Source organism: Rhinoraja longicauda, chromosome 11, assembly GCF_053455715.1.
Source record: "Rhinoraja longicauda isolate Sanriku21f chromosome 11, sRhiLon1.1, whole genome shotgun sequence".
Classification (NCBI taxonomy): Eukaryota; Metazoa; Chordata; class Chondrichthyes; order Rajiformes; family Arhynchobatidae; genus Rhinoraja; species Rhinoraja longicauda.
Genome location: NC_135963.1, coordinates 24,287,373 through 24,310,317, shown reverse-complemented (window position 1 = coordinate 24,310,317; position 22,945 = coordinate 24,287,373). Strand labels below are relative to the sequence as shown.

Sequence of the window (22,945 nt, the reverse complement as noted above, 5' to 3'; positions counted from 1 at the left end):
CCCTGCTTTATATCAAATTTGGTGTATGGTGTGTAGTTGTGGTCACAGAGATATAGGAAGGATGTCATTAAAGCTGTAAAAGGTACAGAAAAGATTCAACTTGATCAGTATGGATGTTGGGCTGAATGATGTAAGAAAGAACTGCAGATGTAGGATTAAATCGAAGGTAGACACAAAATGCTGGAGTAACTCAGCGGGACAGGCAGCATCTGAATGGCCTGTTCCCATGCTGCATAAATCTATGACTAAATCTCCATAACTATGTAACTCCTCCAGGCAATGTAGATGCAACTTCTAGTCTAAAATGAGATCTCTTCTGTGGCTGTAAAATCCTCTCACACCATGTTATTTCTCATCCTTTAAAATCAGTGATCAGGATTATTGTTGCTGATATCACTGTCAATACAGATGGTACATTAGCTCTTTAACGTACAGTAACCACAGCAGTACTTTAAGTGTGACTGTGACCTGACCATTGCTATATATAGTTTCAGATGAGAATTCAACATTCACTAATATTCTACCCAATTTAATGTGTTTATTCCAAAGTCTCACTCTATGGAATCCACAACCAGAAATAATTAAAGCAAATATCATATCAACATAAGAATAAATTCAATTTTACAGGAAAGGCTAATTATTACTTTGTTCCATGAAACTAGACATTTGCTTGCTGCAGCATATATCTCTAGATCATTCTCATCAGCCCAGCACCTCTTCTAAACATCCATATCCATGCTTTACTTTTATATCTGCTTTGTTTGAAAAATGGTCATATATATGGTAAGGAAAGATAATTTTTCAATGAAAACCTCCACCTTCTCTCCTGAAAATTAGCCTCGTCCATTTACATTTATTTTTGAGAGTGAATCATTTATTGGCAGGATGTACTTATGTTTCCTATTATTTCCGGGTTTATGTTTTAGATAAAATAATTATTTTGGGTGAAAAAATGCAGCTGTGTTACCTTAGATCTAAATGCTGGAGAGAGAAATATGCAAACTTCTTACCTAATCTTTTAAGGTCAAGCACTCAAATGTTTTCAGTTTAGCAAATTTAAGACTTTTCAACAAAACATTTTTTTTAAATAATTTAAATACTAAATGGACAGCAGACCAGACAAAGACTGATCAAAGAACTCTGGGCATCAATCTGAAAATTAATTGTTTCCCCCTTCAAAGACATTGACCTCCTTTCAGATCTTTCAAGTATTTTTTGTTTTAATTTCAGATTTGTACATCCACAGTATTTTGTTCATGCCATCTTCAAAAGTACATTGAAGTCTTCAAAGAAAAATCTAGTTAAAACGAGAGAAAAATTATGACAGGATTATTTAGATCTTGAACAAAGTCTGAGCACTGACAGCAATGGGGATATATAGAAATAAAAGAGTGAGAAAAATTACAGTAAAATCACCAACATGTCAGTCAGTTAGCTGGACCACAGGTCCTAGAAAAGTCAGATCTCAGTTCAGATTGCTGGAATTTCTGCCTTTGATAAATTATGCTGTCTGAATTTGTCAATATTAGTTTTTCATATGTAGCAGAAATAAAGTTGAGGAAACCATCTCCGTCAAACTAACTGTGCAATTCTAATCAAAACCCCGTAAAGTGAAGCTCAATGGAAGCAGACAGCATCATCTATCACTGCAGGTCAATGACTGAAACACAAAGCTTTCTTCCACATGAGCATAATCATTCTTGTGTAGATGGATGTGTCAGATAGACTGTCCACAGGGTGAAGGTAAAGTTGTCTCAATTAATCCCTTATTATTCTTGCTTCACTAAGTTTCATTTTCATACTAATTCAACAGATTTCTTTACCACCATTATATGTAATAAGATATCCAACTTTAGTTGAGTGGTTTGTTGCAACCGTCATTTATCAAAGATTCTGATTTTGAATCCTACTTCTACCTCCATACAAGTCAACTGAAAAAGTAAGTATAAGATACACCTAAATTACAATCAACCTTCAGAATGATGGCCTTAGTTGCTTAGTAAGTCATTATCTCTCTCAGAGGTTGCTGGAAAGTTTCAGTTAATCTGCACACGATGAGATATTTTTGCCTGCACTGAATATGAAAGATTTTTGCATCGATTTAGAAGCAATTGAGTTTCAGTTAAGTGCAAGCATGTTTTGAAAAAAATGATTATTCAGTTTGATAGCCAAATGTAAATATGTGTGTGTATATGTGCTTGTACATGTGTGTGCAGATATGTGTATGTGGAGAGGATAGGAAGATGGGTTAAGCAGGGCCATTTATTAACCAATAAATCTAACATGAGATAATAGATGGCAGCAAATTGAATTAATGTACCTGCATATCAAAGTAGACTATTCAGCCTATCATATGCATCTCTTAACAAGCAAGCAATTTTGTCCCGGTTCTTCAATTTTTCCCAATAGCCCCAAAAATGTTGTTGTTTCAATATTCATCCATTGTTTTTAAGAACCAATCTATTGTTATTATTATTGAATATACTATACTATTATTATTGAATATACTATACACATAACAATATATTATTATTGAATATACTATGATACAGTGACACAATTAATTGTGCCAATAACGTTTTCTATTTCTTTTAAAATTAAAATTATTATTATTAGTCTTAAAATCTTCCTGACCGATCCATTCTAAATATTGAAAATTCTGTCCTACCCTAGTAATCCTACTAGTTCCACCGTTCGCATCCCTGTATCCCTTTGTTATCACCTCTTCCCCAGCCAACAATGAACCATTATGGGGTCCACCTTCCTTGGTCATCTGCTGCCAGCCCTCATTTTTCTAGCCTTTTCCTACCTCCAGTTCTCCCCTTCCCTCCCCCCTCTACTTTCAGTCTGAAGAAGGGTTCCGACCTGAAACATTACCTGTTCCTTTTCTCCAGAGATGCTGCCTGACCTGCTAAGTTGCTCCAGCACTTTGTCTATCTTTGGTATAAACCAGCATCTGCAGTACTCTCCTACACAGTGTGTTTGATGTTCTTAGCTTCGCCCGAATAGAAGTTAACAATTAGATCTTTAAATTAGTTGTTTATTTGAGTGACCACAGCTTGACCTCAATGTGCTCAAAGTATGTTAATCAAGGAATAATAACATTTGTGCACTGTTCCATTTGGAAGAATCACACGAGTGATAACAATCTTTTTTCAAAGTATCTTCGTTGTCATTCACTTTAATTCTTTGTGATTTACTTGTTGAAGTGAAACACTAGTTTCATTATCACAAAAGCCAATACATGGCCTAGGATGACAATTCCAAAGCACAGGAATGCAAGAAGCTACAGAGAATGATGGACTCGGCCTGATTCATCATGGGTACAGTTCTCCTCATCATTAAAAGCATCTACATGAGACGCTACCTCAAGAAGGCGGCATCTGTCATCAAGAATCTCCACTATTAGGTAGGTGGTACCGAAGCCTTAAGTCACACACCATCAGGTTCAGGTACAGCTACTTTCCTGCATCGATCAGGTTCTTGAACCGGCCTGCACAACCCTAATTCTACAGACCACCTCTTCACGACTGTGGACTTGCTTTCTACATGTGGTTTGTATTCTTGTGCAGTCTTCTTCTTTTCACTGCCTTGTAGAATTTCCATAATTTATGAATAATTTATGTTATCTGTGTTATCTAGGTTTGTGAGTCTGATGCTGCTGCAGGCAAGATTTTCAATGTACACGTACCTCACCTTACTTACTCATATGAGAACAAACTTGACTTGGATTAACTAGTGCGGATCAACTTTCAGAAAAGGAAATGAAATATTAAAACCCACTAATCAAGTAGAGGTAACCAGTAACATTTAAGAGGAAACATTGCTTTGCACACCACACCCGAGATACCAATCGAGTGAAATAAGACAACCATGTGCAATATTGGAGGAGAAATATTAACGTTCAAAGCTGGCTTTAAATTACGTGTTTCTGATCAAATAAATTAAACTGTATTGGGAAAAAAATGATTACTTTTTTTAAGCTCAATAGATTTGCAAAATGGGTATGGTAATACAAATATAACAAATCACACTGGCCTGATTTTTCTATTGAATACAAGCTGTGGCAATAATTATCCTGAAGAATGGGTTACTGATTATTAAAACTGAATAAATAATCTGATTAAAACAAGTCACCCATCAAGAGGTAACAAAATATTTAATTTAGTCACTGGTCTAAAAGCAGCAACAGTGCAGCAGCACTCAATCCATGGAGGGAGGAATAAAGCTCCAAAACCTTTGACCTGATTGAAACAACATATTAGTTTGGTTTGGTATATTATCATGAGTACTCACTTACATTGACAAGCACTTTAGTTGGGTGCTGTCCAGTCAGCAGAAAGGCTATTTCATGATTACAATCAAGCCGTCCACAGTGTACAGATACAAGATAAATGGAATACATTTAGTGCAAGATAAAGTCCAGTAGAGTGAAAATATTAGAATTGCATGAATTTTAAAACAGGTAAAGATGTTTGAAATCAGAGGTTTTCTTTGCACTGAGTATCTCATCATGTACACACAAATTAAAATTGCTAGTGGACACTAAGTTATACAAATTATGACTAAGTTCCTCCCTATAATATGCAAAAATATAACTTGAAAACTGTGTAAATTTAAAGATGACTTGTCTGTAAGTTATTAGTGCAATTTTACATAACCACCTTATAAATGTGAGTGTGTATCCCCAAACAATAACAATAAAAAATATCATGCACTGAAAATAATTGTTCAGTACTATCTATGGTAAACACTGGATATGAAATATAGAGAAAACAAGCACATTGTTTAAAATGAGCAAAAAGCATGCAAAGAAGGTAACACTTAAGTACACAAAAAGTATTTTTTTCTTTTATGGCAGTAAACACAACCCTTTTATTTCAAGTATTTTCCTCATTAACTTTGAATGAAAACATTATAGCAATAAAGAAATCAGTCACTTGCACTGTAAGTGTACATTCCACAGTGCCATTAAGTCCACAGAATCTTTTACAATTTTTGCTTTTTATAGAAGTCAAACACAGCAATTAAAATTGAGTCAGTATTAATCACTGACATTTTAACTTACTCAGTTTAACTAACTGACACATTTAGCTAAATGTAGGTGCTAGTAAAACAAAGCAATCTAAGATTGTTAGGCTAGCTAAAGCTCCAGTTCTATTAGTGCAATATATTATTAACAAAAACATGATATAAGACGAAAAGATGAGGAGTTACACCAAACATAAAACATGCACATCAGCTGAAACCCAACACAAAATGTATTACATTGTTATCATGGGAAATTTTAAAGAATGAAGCGAGTGGTAAAAAAAAAAAGAACTTATGGATCTTGTATATTAATTAATTTACACAATTTGTATTGTGATAAGAGCCCTGTATATTTAAAGGGAGTGGGTTAAAGCCAACATGCAGTAATAATGTAACACAAAAAACCCTACTGCACCACATGTGGTGGTGATTACATGTTGATTAAATACTAAAATGTTATTTTTTTTAATGCTTTCCTCTATTTGTGAAAGCACTTCAATTACACATTCACTATATCCCTCCAAGACAAAATATATATGTGGCACAAACCCATGAAGACATCCAAGACTGTCATGTATACAGTATATTTACAATAAATAAGATACATTTTTCAGATACATTAATACAAAGAAAAATTACATTACACCCTTGAAGCACTCTGCAGGATTGTATTACTTTGCATAGTGACAACATACATTACAGAGCTAAGGATTCAGGCAACTTTATAATGACAAATCCAGTAAATTATAAAGCATAGGCCTTGATCAAGGCTTTGTTGGCAAACCTGTGCTGTACTTACACATCAGAGACTATTTGCTATAAATGCACTACTAAGAGGCATTTTGCAAATGAAAATCAGTTGAATATGAAAATGTAGAAAATAGAGGTGACAAGTAAGATAAATGTCCTGATGCATTCATGTTCATTATGGCATTTCTCATAGAATCACAGTGTACACAGGAATTATCATCCATCTTGCTACCTTCAAAAAAGATCATTGGTCCAACATAAAATTAAAATTGATGTTATCAATAGAGTATGGGAACAAAAACCACCAAATACTGTGCAATGTCAGCTCACTTCTAAACAAAAGTAAAACAGCTTTTTGGCAGCACAAGAATTGTCCCCATAACTGAATATAGTGTTAAGGATATGCTAAACTATTCACAAACATATTATTAAGTTACTTTTTCCAACTGTAAATGGAAATAAAGTAAACATGCAGCTTTTTGGAAGGTCCGAAAGATTGTTTTAAGTTAGATGCTGATGACTATTTTTGTACAACTGGAAATTGTCAATTTGGTTTTCTTCAAATTATCACGTGAATTTGTGTGATAGTTGGGAATCTTGTCCTTTCTTGTGGTCTGCTGGTTGTTTATTTTTCAAATGACAGCTTCCAGATTGATCTTTCTCACTTTTTTCCACACAGGATTGGTGTTGTTCCCTTGGTAATGGACTTTCCATAGTGTCTTGCAATACTCGTTGTTCACTTAACGCTCCTGTGACTTGGTTAGGCTTTGACAGTGATCCACAAACCGTGGTCTTTTCTTCGACCCGTGATTTTGAAGTTGTGGGTAGTATTGCGGGTGCCAAGACATTTGACACAGTTGCAGGTTGAAATGTGGTAAATTGTGATGCTTGCTTGTCATTCCTGGCCATCAAATCTTCTGGTCCCAATTCTTTCTTCTTCTCTGTCTCTGTTATCCCAGGAATGGCTAATTTCACTGGACCCAGCACACTTTTGGCAACAGTAGCTAAATGTGAAACAAAAGGTGTTTTTGCAAAGTTAACTGGAGAATATTTTGAGCCTGTGTTTTCCGTACTAAATGTAGGTTGATTTTTAGCATTCAGCTCTTCGTTTTCCTTTAATTTTTGTTCATTTTGACTTACTCTTCCTTCAAGTTCAACAGTGGATTGCTTAATCGCTTCCTGACACTTCACATTATGTGACTGAAGAAGTTTCTCACCAATTTCAAATGGATCTTTCTGTTTATTTCTACTTTGCCCTTTGAACTCATCATTTGCCCTGCATTCGGTTGCAATGGACTGCTTCTTAGGATCTTCAATTCTCTTGGACTGCTTTGAAGTTTGAGGTGATCCCGATTTGCAAAGCAAATTGTCAGCCATGGGGGAATAACATGCAATTAGTTTATCCGTTGCTTCTGATAGTTTCTGATGTGCATCCTTTGTTAAGTGCATCATTTGATTAAGTGGAGTGCTATAGTCCTTGCAAGTTTCAAACAATCCAGTTTGAATGCCTTGCTGAATTTTGAATGGTGCTGCCTTTCTGTGCATTTGGCTTGATGTTTCCTGTGGGGCTTTTTGAAATAATGTCTTTGGGGAGTCATTATTCTTTGTAGTGACACAATCTATTACACGTTGTTCAGTTTCAATAGCTTTTAAGTCTTTGGAATCTGTTTTATTCTGGCCGTTTTTCTGGGTGGCTGAGGCAGCATGTTCTAACACAAGGTTTTCTCCTTGTGCTGTGTTGATTGAACAATATTCCGCTTTATAAAGTTCTCCTGTTTGATGTGACATGGTGCTGCCCAATATGGGTTTCCCAAAGTTTTGATCTGGCAGAGGAGTTAAATTCATTTCTGTAGATTTTGTGTCTTTAGCCTCAGATATGAAAGAGCCGAGGTCATCTTCTGAAGAATCCCTACTCCCTGCTTTATGTGAGGCACAACCTGATTCAACTAATGTGGAATCTTCTTTTTGAACGCAGGGTCGATGCAACTTCTTTCCTTCCTGGCTGTCTTCTGAGCCTTCATCACTTTCATCTTCAGAGGTATCTACCTCACGAATGGCATCCTGTTTTTGAAGAGCTTCTCTCCTTTCTGCCCTATCATGTCTTATTGCTACTAGTTTGTCATTTAGCTTTCCCCGCTTCAGTCCTTCTGAAGATTCCTGCCGACCAATTTTTCTAGCAACAGGTTGCTTCAGAGTTCCCTTTTCTGCAAGCCCACGTTTATTGCCTGATGATTCGTTAGCAGATTCCTGTAAACTCTGTAGACTGGGGTCTCTCTGCAACATTTCCTTTTTGAATTCAGAGTGTGATATATCCAGGCTATGCTTCCGGGAAGATGACAGCTTCTTCTCAGATGATAGAGTGGCAGACAATTTTTCAGCAGACTGGACTCTTTTTAATAATGGTGATCTTGGAGGTTCAGCACTCTTGGGCCTAGAGATCTGTCTGACCAGTGGTGGAGATGAATGTAATTTAACTGGGAATGACTGTGCTACATTGGAACTGGCCAGAGAATGTGAAGGTAGCGGAGATGGGGAGCGCTGAGGGGAGGTTGGTTGTGGAGTCGGTGATGGAGTGCGAGCAAGAGGAGAGAGAGGTATGTTTCCTGCAGACTTGCGCCTTGGAGACCTGTATTGCCGTTGAAACTTGGGTGCCAGTCCTTGGAGAGAGCTTGGACGGATGTGACCAGAACTAGCTGGAGAATTGGGTACGCTGGAACTGGGAGAGCTGCTCTGAGACGAATTTCCAGCAACTAGAAACAGGGAGATTTAAAAATATGATATTAACACAAAAACAAAATCATCTTCAAATATCTATTTTGGATTAAAATTAACTATCAAAAATCATTCAGGGGGGACATACAATAATAAAATGCAACTGCAAACTAGTCTTTAACTTCCAAGCCCTTCTTAACTGTAAATGTTTTACACCAAATCACTAAAAGGGTACATAGTAGACCACGTGCATATATAGTAATCACTTTTAGGCTCAATGCAATAGAGTTAAAGAAACTGGTACTCACTTCCAGCATTTCAAATCATGAACGGGTGTCTTTAACATCATATTTCATATTTATTTATCTTTATTATCCCTTCCTCACCGTTCTCTTCATCCAGTTAGTACAGAGGAAGCAAATAGAGCAAGTATATGGGCTCGTTCACAATGGAGGTGGTACCTGGCCTCAGCACGGTAGCAGCCCACCTGCCAGACTACAACGGCACCTTTGTCAGTGGGTTTAGTAACAATGTTGGGATTGTTAATGAGTGAGCAGAGCTGTGCTCCAGCTCTCAGAAACCTCCTCATACCTATCCCTTGACTGTGAACCCACAGGCAAAAACCAGGCCACCATCTACCCGACTATTTCCGATCTCATCAGCTGTGGCCTTCTCCCCTCCACAACCCTAACCTTATTGATTTCCAGCCCTGCACTGCCTGCTTCTATCTCCTCACCAAAATCCACAAACCGGACTGCCCTGCCAGATCCATTGTTTCGCCAGCTCCTGTTCCATAGAATTAATCTCTAAATACCTTGATTCCATCCTATCACCCCCATCCCTCTGACCTACATTTGAGACACTTTACACGCCCTTCAGCTGTTCAATAACTTTCAGTTTACAGATACCTTCTGCAGTTCCCTCCGCAAATCCGTGGTTCACTCATCCCTTCGCAGGGTATTTTCTCTTTCAACCACAAGAGATACAACACCTGTCCCTATACCTCCTCCGAAACCTCCATTCAGGGATCTCAACAGTCTTTCCAGGTGAGACAGAGGATCATCACCTGCACCTCCTCTAACCCAGTGCTTCTTAAACTGGTGAATGGTTCACCCAAGGGTGAATGAAACTAGAGGGGTGCCTGAAGGGGTGGTGAATGACTTAATATGTATACAATTATACACAAGGGAGAATAAGATGAAAATTACCAAAAAACCTAAGAAAATTTAGTCGAGGGCGAATGACATTTTGTGGTAAAGACTTAAGGGTGAATGAGTTTAAGAAGCACTGCTCTAACCTATCTGCTGCATCTGGTGGCTCCCAATAGGGCCTCCTGTATATTGGCAAGACCAAGCATAGATTCGGCAACAGTTTCTCCAAACGCTTGCCCTCAGTCGCCAAGGTCTATGCGCTCCCGGTTGTTAACCATTAACTATTCCACCATTCCCATACTGATCTTTCTGTCCTGGATCTCCTCCATTGCTAGAGTGAGGCCACACACAAACTGGAGGAATGACACTCATATTCCGCTTGGGTAGATTTAGCCCAACGGTGGCCACGAATAGCTGGAATGACATCAGTGCCAACAGTGACTTTCCTCAATTGGCCAATGTAGATTTTTAAAAAAAAGATAGACTCTAAAAAGGCTTATAAAATGAGAGTTGTCCTATTAGTCTATGGTACTTGAAAGGGAAGAGTCTCATTTTCAATGAATACAGACATAGTCCTTTGATTTATTTTGATGCGTCAAATGAGGGAATAACTATTTTTGGAATCCAAAACAGATTCTCTGACTTTGCCACTTTGCACAGCATAGAAAGCACATTTTTCCAGTTTCACTGATCTAAGGCAATCAAGAGAATAATTTTTGTTTCCTTTGGTCTGGTTCAGCAGTTGCTTTTCAATTCTTTAATAAAAGAATCAAAATGATTTCAAATGTTCTCTTCCTGAAATTATCAGTGTGAAAACTTGTTTGACACATGTAAAACATTGCAGTTCATTTCAGAGTTTAAAACTCATGAAATATGATCAAATTCAGTATATTTTCGATGTGAGTTTATATGTCTAAGCTATATGCTGATTTTGGCAAACTATTAGTGGATAGTGAAACATAAAACAGGAATGAGGAAATCAATTAATCTAACGCCCAGTCACTTAATTCAAGTCCTGATGGAACCACTTTTCTTTTAATACTTGTGCAGAGCAGGAATTTCATGATTCTCAATTATATCTTTTTTATTTACCTTTTAACAAGTTCAAGTTAATCAGTCATCTGTTCCACAAACTGATCAGCTTTCAAACATATTCTTTTTGAAGAAAGATGGAAAAAAAATCTATATTTGTAGACACCCTCTGCTATTTAAAACGTGTTATGGCATCCTCCCATCTGTTGCTAGATTTAACATTTTTGAGACATTCTTGAATTGTAATCTCAAAGTAGGCCCAGGTACTTTGCAGACGTATAATTAGAATCATCCATATGTTGTGTCATTAAAGAAAGGGCTTGTATTTAATTTTGCTGATAAAAATGATTGTCAATTTGTACACAACAGTAAAGAAATGAATGAATAATCAGGCCTAATATGTATTCAAGTATGATTTAGAACAGCACAATCACAATGTTTTTGATAGGCAATTTAAGACAGTTGTGAGTTGACCATAAGAGGGGATACTTCACAAAACTAAGGGCTCGCGGATTCCATGTGGAGAAGTGGAGCGTATGAGGAGAGTTCAAAATTACTGAAAGCATGTAAGAAATGCAAAGGAAATTAGTTTGATAAATGGAGTTCAATAGCACGTAGAACAGAAGACTAATTTTACTCCAAACTATTTGTATACAAAATGTTCACTAACAGTATTTTAATGTGTGGTCAAGTTCCCAACATAAATACTTTTTGATTAACAACTGGATCTCAACAAAAAGTATCCATTAACTAGTCTGTAGTTTTGCATGCAGGAAATGAAAGCTTTTGTATTGCTGTTTCATCTTTCTTTTCTGTTACCATTCCCTTCTCTTATCTATTACTTCCATAATTAACTTTGCTTTTTATACCAATAATGTCTATTTGAACAGCCAGGGAATGGAGACATATAGGCATGTACAGGCACCATGACTACACATACATTGTGGGCCAAAGGGCTTGTTCCTCAACTGTATTGTTCTTTGTTTCAAATTTTCCAATTTAACAATGTTGTAAATTGTTTATACTATTATTTGCGTTCAAAAGACAGCCTTTTGAGCAACTTAAAATTAAGAAATGAATTCCAAATGAAAATAGTGTATTTAAAAGGCAATCCAGAAGCATGGAAGGCCAGGGAGATATTACCAGGCCAACAAACATTCATCACAGCAGTCGCACATAATTATCACATAGCTGCCATGTTGATCATCCAAAACAGTTTAATTTAAATATAATCTGCGGTGCCTTCACTTCTATTTTAGGCTATATATTTGCTGAAGCTCTTGGAAGGAAAATGTTCTTCTAAATTATCCTGGAAAGTTGGTGTGTAAGTCCAGAGATTCAAAAGCAACAATTTGTTTTTCCCCTCTAAGGAGGTACATGCAATAGGTTACACCCCATTTTCAGGTCACTAACTTTATATTAACAATGCTAACGGAACTGGGCATTCTGGTTGTTTATTTTATGCTAGATTTTACTTTTTTTAAAAGCCAATGAGTGTCAGAGAAAAATATTAATGCAAGTTTCCAATCAGCAAGAAAGCATACTTTTTTTGCATTAGTACTTTTTAAAATAATTCAGAACTTTTATCTTAAGTCAAAGTGATGCAGGTTCAAATGTGGAATTTTTTGAAGATTCCACATATGTGGGCTGCATTTAGCTTTTAAAAGTACAAAATGTCAAATATAGAAATGAAATCCACCTGGATGTGTAGAATCTGCTGTGGACCTATAATTCTGAGTTGGTGAACGAGGAGAAAGGTTGTGTGTTGGAGAACCTGGTACACTTTCCCCAGATGAAAGCGATCGATTCAGGGAGGACAAACTCCGACTTGTGTGCAGCAGTGATGCTTGTTTTGTAATCTTTCGGAAGAGGGAGCTCCTTTTCTTACTGCAAATTACAAAGAAGTAACAACTTGAGCATTGTGGAAATAACTTTCCCATGAGCTTAGATTTTTAAGTGTCACTGGATACTTATGAAAAAAACGACAGAAAATAAAGTGAATTCAAAAATTTCCCTTTAGTATTGAGCAATGCCAGGTACCATTCACCGACAATGAGTGTAAGAAAATAACTGCAGATGCTGGTACAAATCGAAGGTATTTATTCACAAAATGCTGGAGTAACTCAGCAGGTCAGGCAGCATCTCAGGAGAGAAGGAATGGGTGACGTTTCGGGTCGAGACCCTTCTTCAGACTGATCTCACAAAATGTTGGAGTAACTCAGCAGTTCAGGCAGCCCCCGAAACGTCACCCATTCCTTCTCTCCTGAGATGCTGCCTGACCTGCTGAGTTACACCGACAGTGAGTGTTCAGCTGAGAGTCGATCAGCATGCAGACTTCTGAAAATGACACTATGAATTGCACATTAAAAAAGATGATAACAGCTGACTCGGCCATCCAAGTGATACTTCACAGGCTCTTGCAGCAACCTTATAAAAAAGGTCTAGGTGACACCATAAGTAGGATGCAGAGATTGCATTTGTTGTCACAAAAACACTGCAAGAATGTTTCATAACTATAAAGAGGATATTTTTCACTCATATTTATAGAAAACTAACACACAAATAAATTACAAGCCTATCAAATCTTACTACTACATCTTATTGTTAATCTTTCAGAAACTATCAGCAAATTCAACAGATACCATACAGCAAGACATGAAATAAACAGGCAACAACCAACACCAGTCAAAATTGATGAAGAATGCACGAGTTACATGCTGTTATCAAGGAAAATGATCATCGAAGAAAAATCAATTGCAGGTTTTTCCTTTCACCACTTCGTCTGATGGAATGTTCAAATCCCCACCATGTATTGGATGACAGTTTGGATCATTGATATCCTTCTAATCATTCCTTCTGAATTTCATTCCCAGCACACACTAGTCTTCCCTACCCCTTCCTCCATAAATTATGCACATAGGTAATTCTTATGTAATCAAATCCAGCAAAAAAAATTAAAACCCTGTACTCATTTCAATAATAATGCAGATGACCCATATAATCAGGGAAATTTGAAGCATAAATATGCAGCTGATTATATTTAACATCCTTGGAGAAAAATACCTCTCTTGGCCATCTTTTGTTTTACTCTTCTTATACCTCCTTGCCATCTTTGACTTGTGAGAAGATCGTCGAGCTGGCCCAATCTTGATTGAAGTATTCTCAAAAGGAGTTGTTGATATTGAAACCTTGTTTCCACTCTAAGAATATAAATTCATTGGAAAGTTGTTTTTATATTTGTGTCAATGATATTGAGCTTATTTGAATACACATTAATGCTACATTTGACATAATAAATGCCAAGGCATTATAACGTTTTTTAAGGTAGTGCAACAAAGTAGCATGATCCAAAATCAATTGACAAATATTTTGTACAGATTTTGAGATTTTCAAATCATTAAGAAATTCAAATCAGTCCAGTTGGCCAGATTTTAATATCCCAAAATACATTTTAAAGCGAATTACATATTTCTGCAGTGCAGTGAGACAAACACAATTCAGTAAATGGAGAGCTGCGGTAGCTCAAAGAACAAAGAGAAGGGCACTTACTCTCAATTCCATGAACTTAAAACAATAAAGTAAATCTCGAGATTTAACAGTCTGCTTCCTTTTTTAATATGCTAAATGATTTGCCTCTATGAACTTCTGGGGTAGAAACTTCCAGATATACCAACATCATACTGTTGTTCCTATGTTCCTCAGTTTAAATGGCTGCCCCTAATGTTTTATCTATCTCGTCTTGGTTGAGATTCTCCCACTAATGCAAACATCTCCATATCTACACTGGCATGCTTCTAAGGATCTTAACATGTTTCAATAAAATAACCCCCATTGTTCTACATTCCAAAGAATATAAATCGAATTTCTTTAGCTACTCATGACGGTGATAAGTCAAGCTGAGAATTAGTCAAGTGAACCTCTTTTGGACCTGCTTTCATCTTTCTAATGGAAATACTTCAAGCCAAAACATTTATTGTTTTGTTTTTCTATTGATGCTGCATGGACTGTGCTGGAGGGCAGAATCACCCTTTTGCAAATTTCACATCAGGTGATAGTTATAGATAGACAACATGGAGACAGAGCCTTGGACAAGCAGGTCCATGCCAACCATCTAACACCCATCTAAACTAAGGCCAATTCTACTCTTGCATCCCCTTCACTTTCCCCTCACTCTCCAGTTCTCCTGCCGTCCATCAACAGTATCCAAGTAAAAACCCCATCCAGACTCAACCAGGGAAAAACACATGCAGTCAAGTAAAGGCAACTTGCAGAAAACATGCAGATTGCACACGGATGCCACAGACGATTTCAAGCATGTGACAGTGGATATTACCTTTAATATGAGTTCCACCACTTCTGTGTGCACCAGGCCATGGACGGGTTCTCCATTGACGTGGGTTATCAGGTCCCCTGCACGGAGGCCAGCATCAAGGGCAGGCCCATCACTCTCCACATGCTGTAATACAAGAAGGGGATTAGGCAAAAGGAGGGTACAGTGAAACGGTCATAAAAGGTAATAGCCAAATCTAGATTTTTCTGTTTTGTAAACAACAGTGTGCTTACTTATTCGGAAACAAAATAAATCTACCTACCCAAACCATGTGGTGAACTGTAAAGATATCACTCTCTCCCATGTATACTCGTATAGCACGAAGGGTAAACCCATATTTTTTCCCAGCTCTGTGGATAATGATTGGAGGCTTCAGATTGCTCACTGCAGGAGAAAAATCTCGGCTTGGTGAAGAATCCCGTGAAGATGGATTGGATGACAAAGAACGTGGTGACATAGGGCTGGCTAAAGGAGAACCAGTATGATGATCTATGTAAACAATGGATTAAAAAGTAATTACTAAATAAGGCTTATTATAATGGTTTAACTATCAAAAAAATACTTCTCATTGAGAGCCTAAACTACATTCAACATTATTTTATCTACCAATACAAGTTGATCTTTTGTGAATCTTTCTACAGAACTGACTTACTTAAACAAGAATCTGTTTAAAAATATTATAATGTTGTGCAAAAAAGGTTAAAAAAATTAATTTGTAATACAAATGGGATCAATAATTAACAGCATGGCACAGAACTGTCAAATGTTAGGTTTTATCGCAAGATATTTCCATGAGATAATATACAATGCTGTAGAAGACAATAATAAAGGATTAATATTTTAAGATCAGGAAATCTCAAAATGATTTTGTCGTATAATTCTTAATTTTTTGTTTGAAAATCTCTAGATTTAACATTCAAACCCACACGGATGAAATCATATTAACAGAAGAAATATGTATTACTTCTTGCTAAGTTGAAACAAGAAATAAAAATAATTAAAAACTGCGTAATGTTTTATTTTAAAGTTTAAAGTGCTACAAGTTTAACAAAACTTGTGATCTGTGAACTTGAGAACTGTGATCCCGATACATATTCCACTAATATATACCTATTTATCTTTTATCAGTTATGTTGGAATGCTTTGAGTCTGTAGTGTTTATTGAACATTTGAAGTAGCAATACATATTATTACTGAGTATTTTATTACCACATATCTCCAAAACTATTATCCATCACAATAGAATACAGCAATGGTTAAGTTAAGAATTGAGCACAACTTGTTGCTATAATCAAGCCTTATGACTTAATGTTTACTTCTTTAGTTTTCAAAAAGCTGAAATGCCAACATATTATTTCATTGTACAGTGTCTGTCATATATGTCACTTATTCTGCCATCTTTCCCAAGATCCAAGATGGCACCCAAGCCAGGTGACTCTTTGTGTGTTGGTCCCAGAAGTGGACCAGGAATCACACATTACAATCACTCCACTCTTTTACACTGTGGATGGCTCAATTGTGATCATGTATCGTCTTTCTGCTGATTGGTTGCATGCTGATTGCACGCAACAAAAGCTTTTCACTGTACCCCAGTGCACGTGAAAAATAAACTAAACAAAAAATATTTAAAACTGCTGTTTCTAGCATTAATAAACCAATTAATATCAGTGTTCGCTCAGGAACATCAGCCTTAATCCTCACCTGAAGGGATCATAAGGGACAAGGCGGTTGCAGAAGCTGATTTGATCACTTTATTGACAGGTCTGGAGGTCCGCTTCTCGGTCGATTCTCCAGATAGTAGCCTATGTCGAGCACGACGGACTGCTAGGTCACTTATTGCTTTTGGAGTTGAAGAGTCTGATGCCTCTGCACTGTTACTACGGGACCTCTGATCAGCTAGGTCAGAAGTGCTGCCTGCTGGAATACAAATTAAAACTACTTAACAGTAGCGTAGATTATGCAGTCAGTGGCAAAAAAATGACATCTGCCATTCATTGCATGAAAAGCTAAAGCTGTAGACCCTGCAAAATCTAACTTCGGAAAGGATTGCGAGTTCTGGTGTAATATTGGCTCAGTTTCTCTCTCCACAAAAGTTGCTTGACCTGCTGAGTTTTTCTGGATATTTTTGTTTTATGTCACCCATCCACATCCATGGACATTTGGATTTTCAACAAAACACCGTAATTGAAAAGCATGATGGTGCAGTGTCCTCAGTGGAAATTTGAGAACAATATAAATTGGGCAATTAAATAGACTTCAGATCTAATACCTCAGATCTAAATTAACCATTCAGATCTCAGGAATCTTACTGAGAAACACAGAATGTAAACTAAAAAATGTAAATTATTTACTTCAATGCCAAATCATGTACAAAAATCAAGATAGATAGGATTAAAAGTGAGATATGAAAAATAGCAAAAAATAACGAAAATATTTCAATATTTGCAACAAGAGTTTTTGGGGCTCAAAGCCTGCAAAAGTAATTTTTTGGTGACAATTTGTTTAGCTATAATTAAGTCAACAAAGCGAAACAGATGTGCCCTTTCTTTCCATGAATTGAGAGGAACCTCTCAAGTTTACAGCACCAAATTTCCTGTATATATTCTTCTCATACTTTCACTATCCTTTCTCCTAATTACCATTTTGTTAATATAATTTCCAATCTCATTTGTTTCACTGATCATTTAAACTCGGGTATTACTCTAACTATCTCAAGTATACATTGTCCTATTTCCTCCTCATGCACTCCAGAGCATTTACCCGTAAGCAAAGGTCCCAAAATATTAAATTCATATCACTTGAACAACTCTTAATTACTTTATATTTCGTCTAAATCCTTACATTCTAAGTAACCCATTTTGCCAAATCACAGTCTCTATTACAATCTGTACTCTTACGTTCCTGCTAGTTAATTCAAACTCGTCTTCTCCCTCGTGATCATGTGCCATTATTTCTATCTCGTTAAGAGTGCTTTATGCAATCAACTAAAGTACCTTAATTTTTATTTTTTTTCTCTGGTATGACCTGCATGACTCCATATTCGCATTACCTAGGTAACTCATAATGCTCTCAGTGTTTAACGATGGGCATTAACCATTATCATTCACATTCTGGAATAAAGAAATGAAGGATAATTGCTGATCTACAGTTCTTTGAAGCATTTTTTTGAAGGATGTACATTACCAGTCAAAGTTGAGCTGCTGATATTGCTGATTGTTGAGGCAGGTGTGGCAGGGCTAACATCCACCTGCAGAGTGAGATCTTTCTCTGTAGGCTGTTCTGGAATAGTTAAAGATACATCTTCCCACGTTCTGGTTGCTTGCTGCTTCTTTCCTTCTTCGTCTGCAGATATCGAGAAGCGTGGCATCTCTATCAGCGTTGAGCAACGGCGCCTCACGGTTAGCGGAGGGCTGGAATCACTCTCCGTGTGGGATGATTCTGACAATGACATGCGCTTCCTGATACTGAAGGAAGATGGACAGGTGTTAAGAAGCCATAAATCAGGCATAAAATTCCATAAATTAATATGTTTTTATGCACCATTTAATGACTTAAACACTGCAACCTCAAATGAGCTCTGAACTACATAGACTATTATTGCTCTATTATGGGGTTTTTGTGTGTGTGTGTGTGTGTGTGTGTGTGTGTGTGTGTGTGTGTGTGTGTGTGTGTGTGTGTGTGTGTGTGTGTGTGTGTGTGTGTGTGTGTGTGTGAGTGTGTGTGTGTGTGTGTGTGTGTGTTTGTAAACACACTGAACTTTTTTTTCTCTCTCGTTTGTTATATTGTTTACAGTGTATAATGATTACATATTCTGTTGTGCAGCTGCAGGTAAGAATTTCATTGTTCTATTTGGAACCCATGATAATAAATCACTCGTGACTCTCTCTTGACTTGACCATCAAGGCAATTAGGCTAACTTAGTGATGAAATACCGGTAACTAGAAAGAAAACACTCTTGCTTTCGTACATAAAGACCCCATTATTTAAATCATGTCTGATTTGGAACAATAAGGAATAAGAAAATGTCAAAACTTTCTCATAACACATCATAGATTTTCTTTTGCTCTGTATTTTTCTTCTTTTATGAGACACATTTTGCCTCGTGATTTGAACAAAATCAGACAAAGCAGAGGTTTAAGTTTTCCTTCTCCCATTACCAGTCATATTTGGTCAATTTGGGCTCCTGCACGATGGCACCAGTCTGTGGCAACTCTGTGTGCTCTTCCCAGAGAAGGATCCACTATCATCCTGTACAGTCGCTCTATTCTTTTACATCTCTTTTTTTACCTGTAAATTTATCACTATTTCTAAATGTTTTAATGATATTTTAACAATATTCTGCACTCTGTATCATCCCCTTTTGAGCTACTAATTGTACCTGAGAATTACTTGATAGCATTTATGTATAGTATTATCTGATCTGATTGCATAGCATGCAAAACCAAGGTTCTGACTGCACCTCTCTACCTTTGACAATAATAAACCTAAACATAAAAATATCCTGGTAAAGATTTGATGTGTATTGATTTCTAAGTGATAAAAATACTTTCTACCCAATACATATTCCCATGGAATGCCTGACTATTGTCAGTCGATAACGGTGAGTATCTATCCAAGTCTCCAATAAAAATAATTCAAAACAATTTGCCTAAATGATAATCAACAATGCACCTAAATGGTTCTCTGAGACATGTCTGTGAGCACACACTTCATGATCAAATTTTTGATACTAAGCCCATTAACTGCTCAAGACATTTCATTACGTCAGAGGTGTGACAGCATTGGGCCTCTATTCTCTGGAGTTTAGAAGGTTGAGGGGGGACCTCATTGAAACTTACAGAATAATGAAAGGCATAGATAGAGTGGATGTGGAAAGGATGTTTCCACTGGTGGGAGAGTCTCGGACCAGAAGTCATAGCCTCAGAATTAAAGGGCGCACTTTTAGAAAGGAGGTGAGGGAAACTTATTTTAGTCAGAGGGTAGTTAATCTGTGGAAAGCTGTGGAAGCCAAGTTAATGGATATTTTTTAAGGCAGAGATAGACAAATGTGTGATTAGAACGGGTATTAAGGGTTATGGGGAGAAGACAGAAAAAGGGATTAGCAGAGATCAGCAATGATTGAATGACGGAGTAGACTCGATGGGCCGAATGGCCTAATTCTACTATAATTTGTGAGGCACTGTATATACAAGTTTTCTCAAAACAAACCTTCTTAGACATCTAAGCTGCTTGTATATTACATTACTATTGGAGAAGTGGGTGCACATCCAGCTGGGGCACAGGGAAGAGAGGGAGAACAAAGAGGGTGGCGGACAAGCTACATTGAATTCTCCACTTTTATGGCTTACAACCCAATGGTATGAACATTAGATTATCTAACTTTAGGTAATTAATCTAGAACCCCCCCCCTCTCCCCCAGTTCCTTCTTCTGCCCCCCACATACCCCTCCACCTATATTGCCCAGCAAATCTTTAGTGCTAGGGTAGTTCAGTCAGTGGTGGTGATACCAGCAACTCCTGGTGATGGACATAGTGATCCTCTACCAGAGTACATTCTGCGTCTTTCAGTACTTCTTCTAAGTGCTGTTCAGTTTGAAGAAGCACAAATTAATTGGATTGAATTGAACAAATTTTATGAGCCAAATATGTATACATACAAGGAATTTGCCTTGGTGCTTTGCTCGCAAGTAACAACACGATATATAGTAGACAATTAAAAATAAAGCATTATAATGTAAACATGTGAAGAATGAAATAAAATACCAGAGCAAAAGGAGGCTACAGACTTTTGACTGTTGAGTAGAGCTACTGCTCCTGGAAATTGGATGCCAGAGAACAGTGAGAGGTAATCAAGAGGGGGGCTTCTCTTGCCCGTTTTTGACCTGATGTCATCAGACTTCAATTGGGACTGCAGACAAGAAGTATTATTATCTTCTGTCCAGATAATTTGATTTCAACATCAATTCTAACCAATTCACACTGTTCTTGAGCGACAATCCACTCAGTCCCAAAGGTGATCATTACCAATAGATATTTCTGTAAATATTGTACAAATACAAGCACTAATCAATCATTTTCTTCTCTGGGGTGACAGTATATTACATAGCCTATTTTACCTTCTCTCAATTTGACAGTGGGCAGTTAACTCACATTTCAGGAGAGCCAATTATCCAGCTCCTGTCTCGTGCCTTCAGACCACTGAGCCCATCGAACCTGTCTGTTCTGTCCTCCTTCTCTTCACTGAAACTGCGCTTGGTTGGGGGTGGTGTTTTCTTCTCTTCATGCAATGTAAGCCGTTCCATGCTACTGTAAACCTAAAAGGTCGGGAGACTGATTAGTTTCTGCCTTTCTGACCAATAATGGATTTCAATTTACAATTAAAAGTTGCAGAAATTCAGACTAAAACTTTAAGAAAAGCAAATTCCTTTAGCTAAAATTTAATATCCCACAATTGACAATAATTTAACACTTACATACATGTACAGAACCAAATTTCCATAATAATAAATAATTATCATCCAATTTACTGAGTGAGTAGCAGGATATTGCTGTGATTTCCAGATTTTACATTAGGGATTAACTGCTTGCAACAAAATATTATGGGTTAAATCTTGCTGACTCTGTCCTGCATTCCACAATGCCCATTCACTCACACTGATACTGTTTAGGTACAGGGATGTATGTTGTTGGCTTGAAGAGTTCTGGGTTCCAACCGTGAGTTCAATGTGCAGAGGAACCACAACTTATAAAATGCCAGAAAAACATTGCAAAACAAGTCAGCAAAACCCTACCCCTCCATCATTGCCAGACGGTCAACGCTCAGGGTCAGTTTTACATTTTTTAATGTTTCCAACAATGAAACATACAATCGTTAAAAATTAAGCCAATGCCATAAAAACACATTTTAAATTAAAATATTCTAAAAACAAATAGATAAACAAAATAAAATTAAACCTTTTTACCTCCAGACCAACAATTGCCACTGAAATCAAATGGACCTTTAATTTGAAGCTGGTTCCATGCAGTCAATCCCCACTGTAAAACCTGGGAATCACAGCAAGATCCTGCTACTGTCTCACTAATTTTGAGCGCTTCTGCTTTTGACAATGCAAGTATGTAGGTTCTTGTCTTCGTCCTTTTAAATTTGATTTTTTTAAATATTCCAACATTTACCAGCAAGGTACAGGCCACTGACTACACATTAAAATACTAACGTGAAAACAAGACTGAAAATAATAAATGTTTTTTCGCATTTCAGCTCACTATTGAAATTGCTTGACATTTTAAAAAAAAGTAAACCATGCTTCTACCCTTAAGACTGTACAGGTCAGGTTCACAGGCAGGTCTCAAATCCACTATCAAAGCAGTTTTCATCTTTGGTAGTGACCTGCACTTTAACATGCTTTGTATTGGGAATGCTGATCATGCTTTAGTGATTAATATTACACATTTCATGCTATTGCAACATGCATAAAGTAAACACATCACACTATTTAAACTTCCAGGCCATTATACCTACACTGAGTTCACTGCATGTTAATCTGTGTTGAAGGATTAACTCCAACATTTACATCAATTAGAAACTATACACCAAGCTGGATAATTACCATTTCAAGGTATTTACATTTTGCAGTAAATGACATAGCGTTGTAGCTGATTCAGAGTCACTATTAATTTTCTAAATGCATTAATAAGAGAAGCATTCTCTGACCATTTCAGCATTTTCCCATTGCTCTAAATGAACCTCAAAGTGATTTGCATACTAAGAAATACAATTTAAAGAACAATGCCATTGTTGTGCACATGAAAAATTTGCGGATCAACGATCAACTAAAAAACCAATTAATCTGATTTTGATGTTATTAGTTATATTAAGAAATTATGACTGACAGAATTTGATGCCTTTTTTCCCCCAAATATTGATATGGTACCTTTATTTT

At 36.9% G+C, this 22,945-nt stretch overlaps 1 protein-coding gene across 7 annotated transcripts in view; it reads right to left on the bottom strand.

The window, feature by feature from the left end:
• Window positions 1–4,861: 4,861 nt before the first annotated feature.
• Window positions 4,862–22,945, bottom strand: part of mast2 (microtubule associated serine/threonine kinase 2) — a 266,095-nt gene continuing 248,011 nt past the window's right edge. For 5 of the 7 annotated variants that reach the window (XM_078408488.1, XM_078408490.1, XM_078408493.1 and 2 more), the window contains 8 exons: window positions 21,156–21,319; window positions 18,190–18,470; window positions 16,708–16,923; window positions 15,269–15,495; window positions 15,010–15,132; window positions 13,740–13,876; window positions 12,376–12,563; window positions 4,862–8,531 (listed from right to left, as the gene is read on the bottom strand). In XM_078408488.1, the coding sequence (XP_078264614.1) occupies window positions 6,349–8,531; window positions 12,376–12,563; window positions 13,740–13,876; window positions 15,010–15,132; window positions 15,269–15,495; window positions 16,708–16,923; window positions 18,190–18,470; window positions 21,156–21,319 (3,519 nt within the window). In that variant the 3' untranslated portion in view covers window positions 4,862–6,348. The remainder of the gene's footprint in view (window positions 8,532–12,375; window positions 12,564–13,739; window positions 13,877–15,009; window positions 15,133–15,268; window positions 15,496–16,707; window positions 16,924–18,189; window positions 18,471–21,155; window positions 21,320–22,945) is intronic. The other 2 variants (XM_078408489.1, XM_078408491.1) reach the window with 2 other exon arrangements.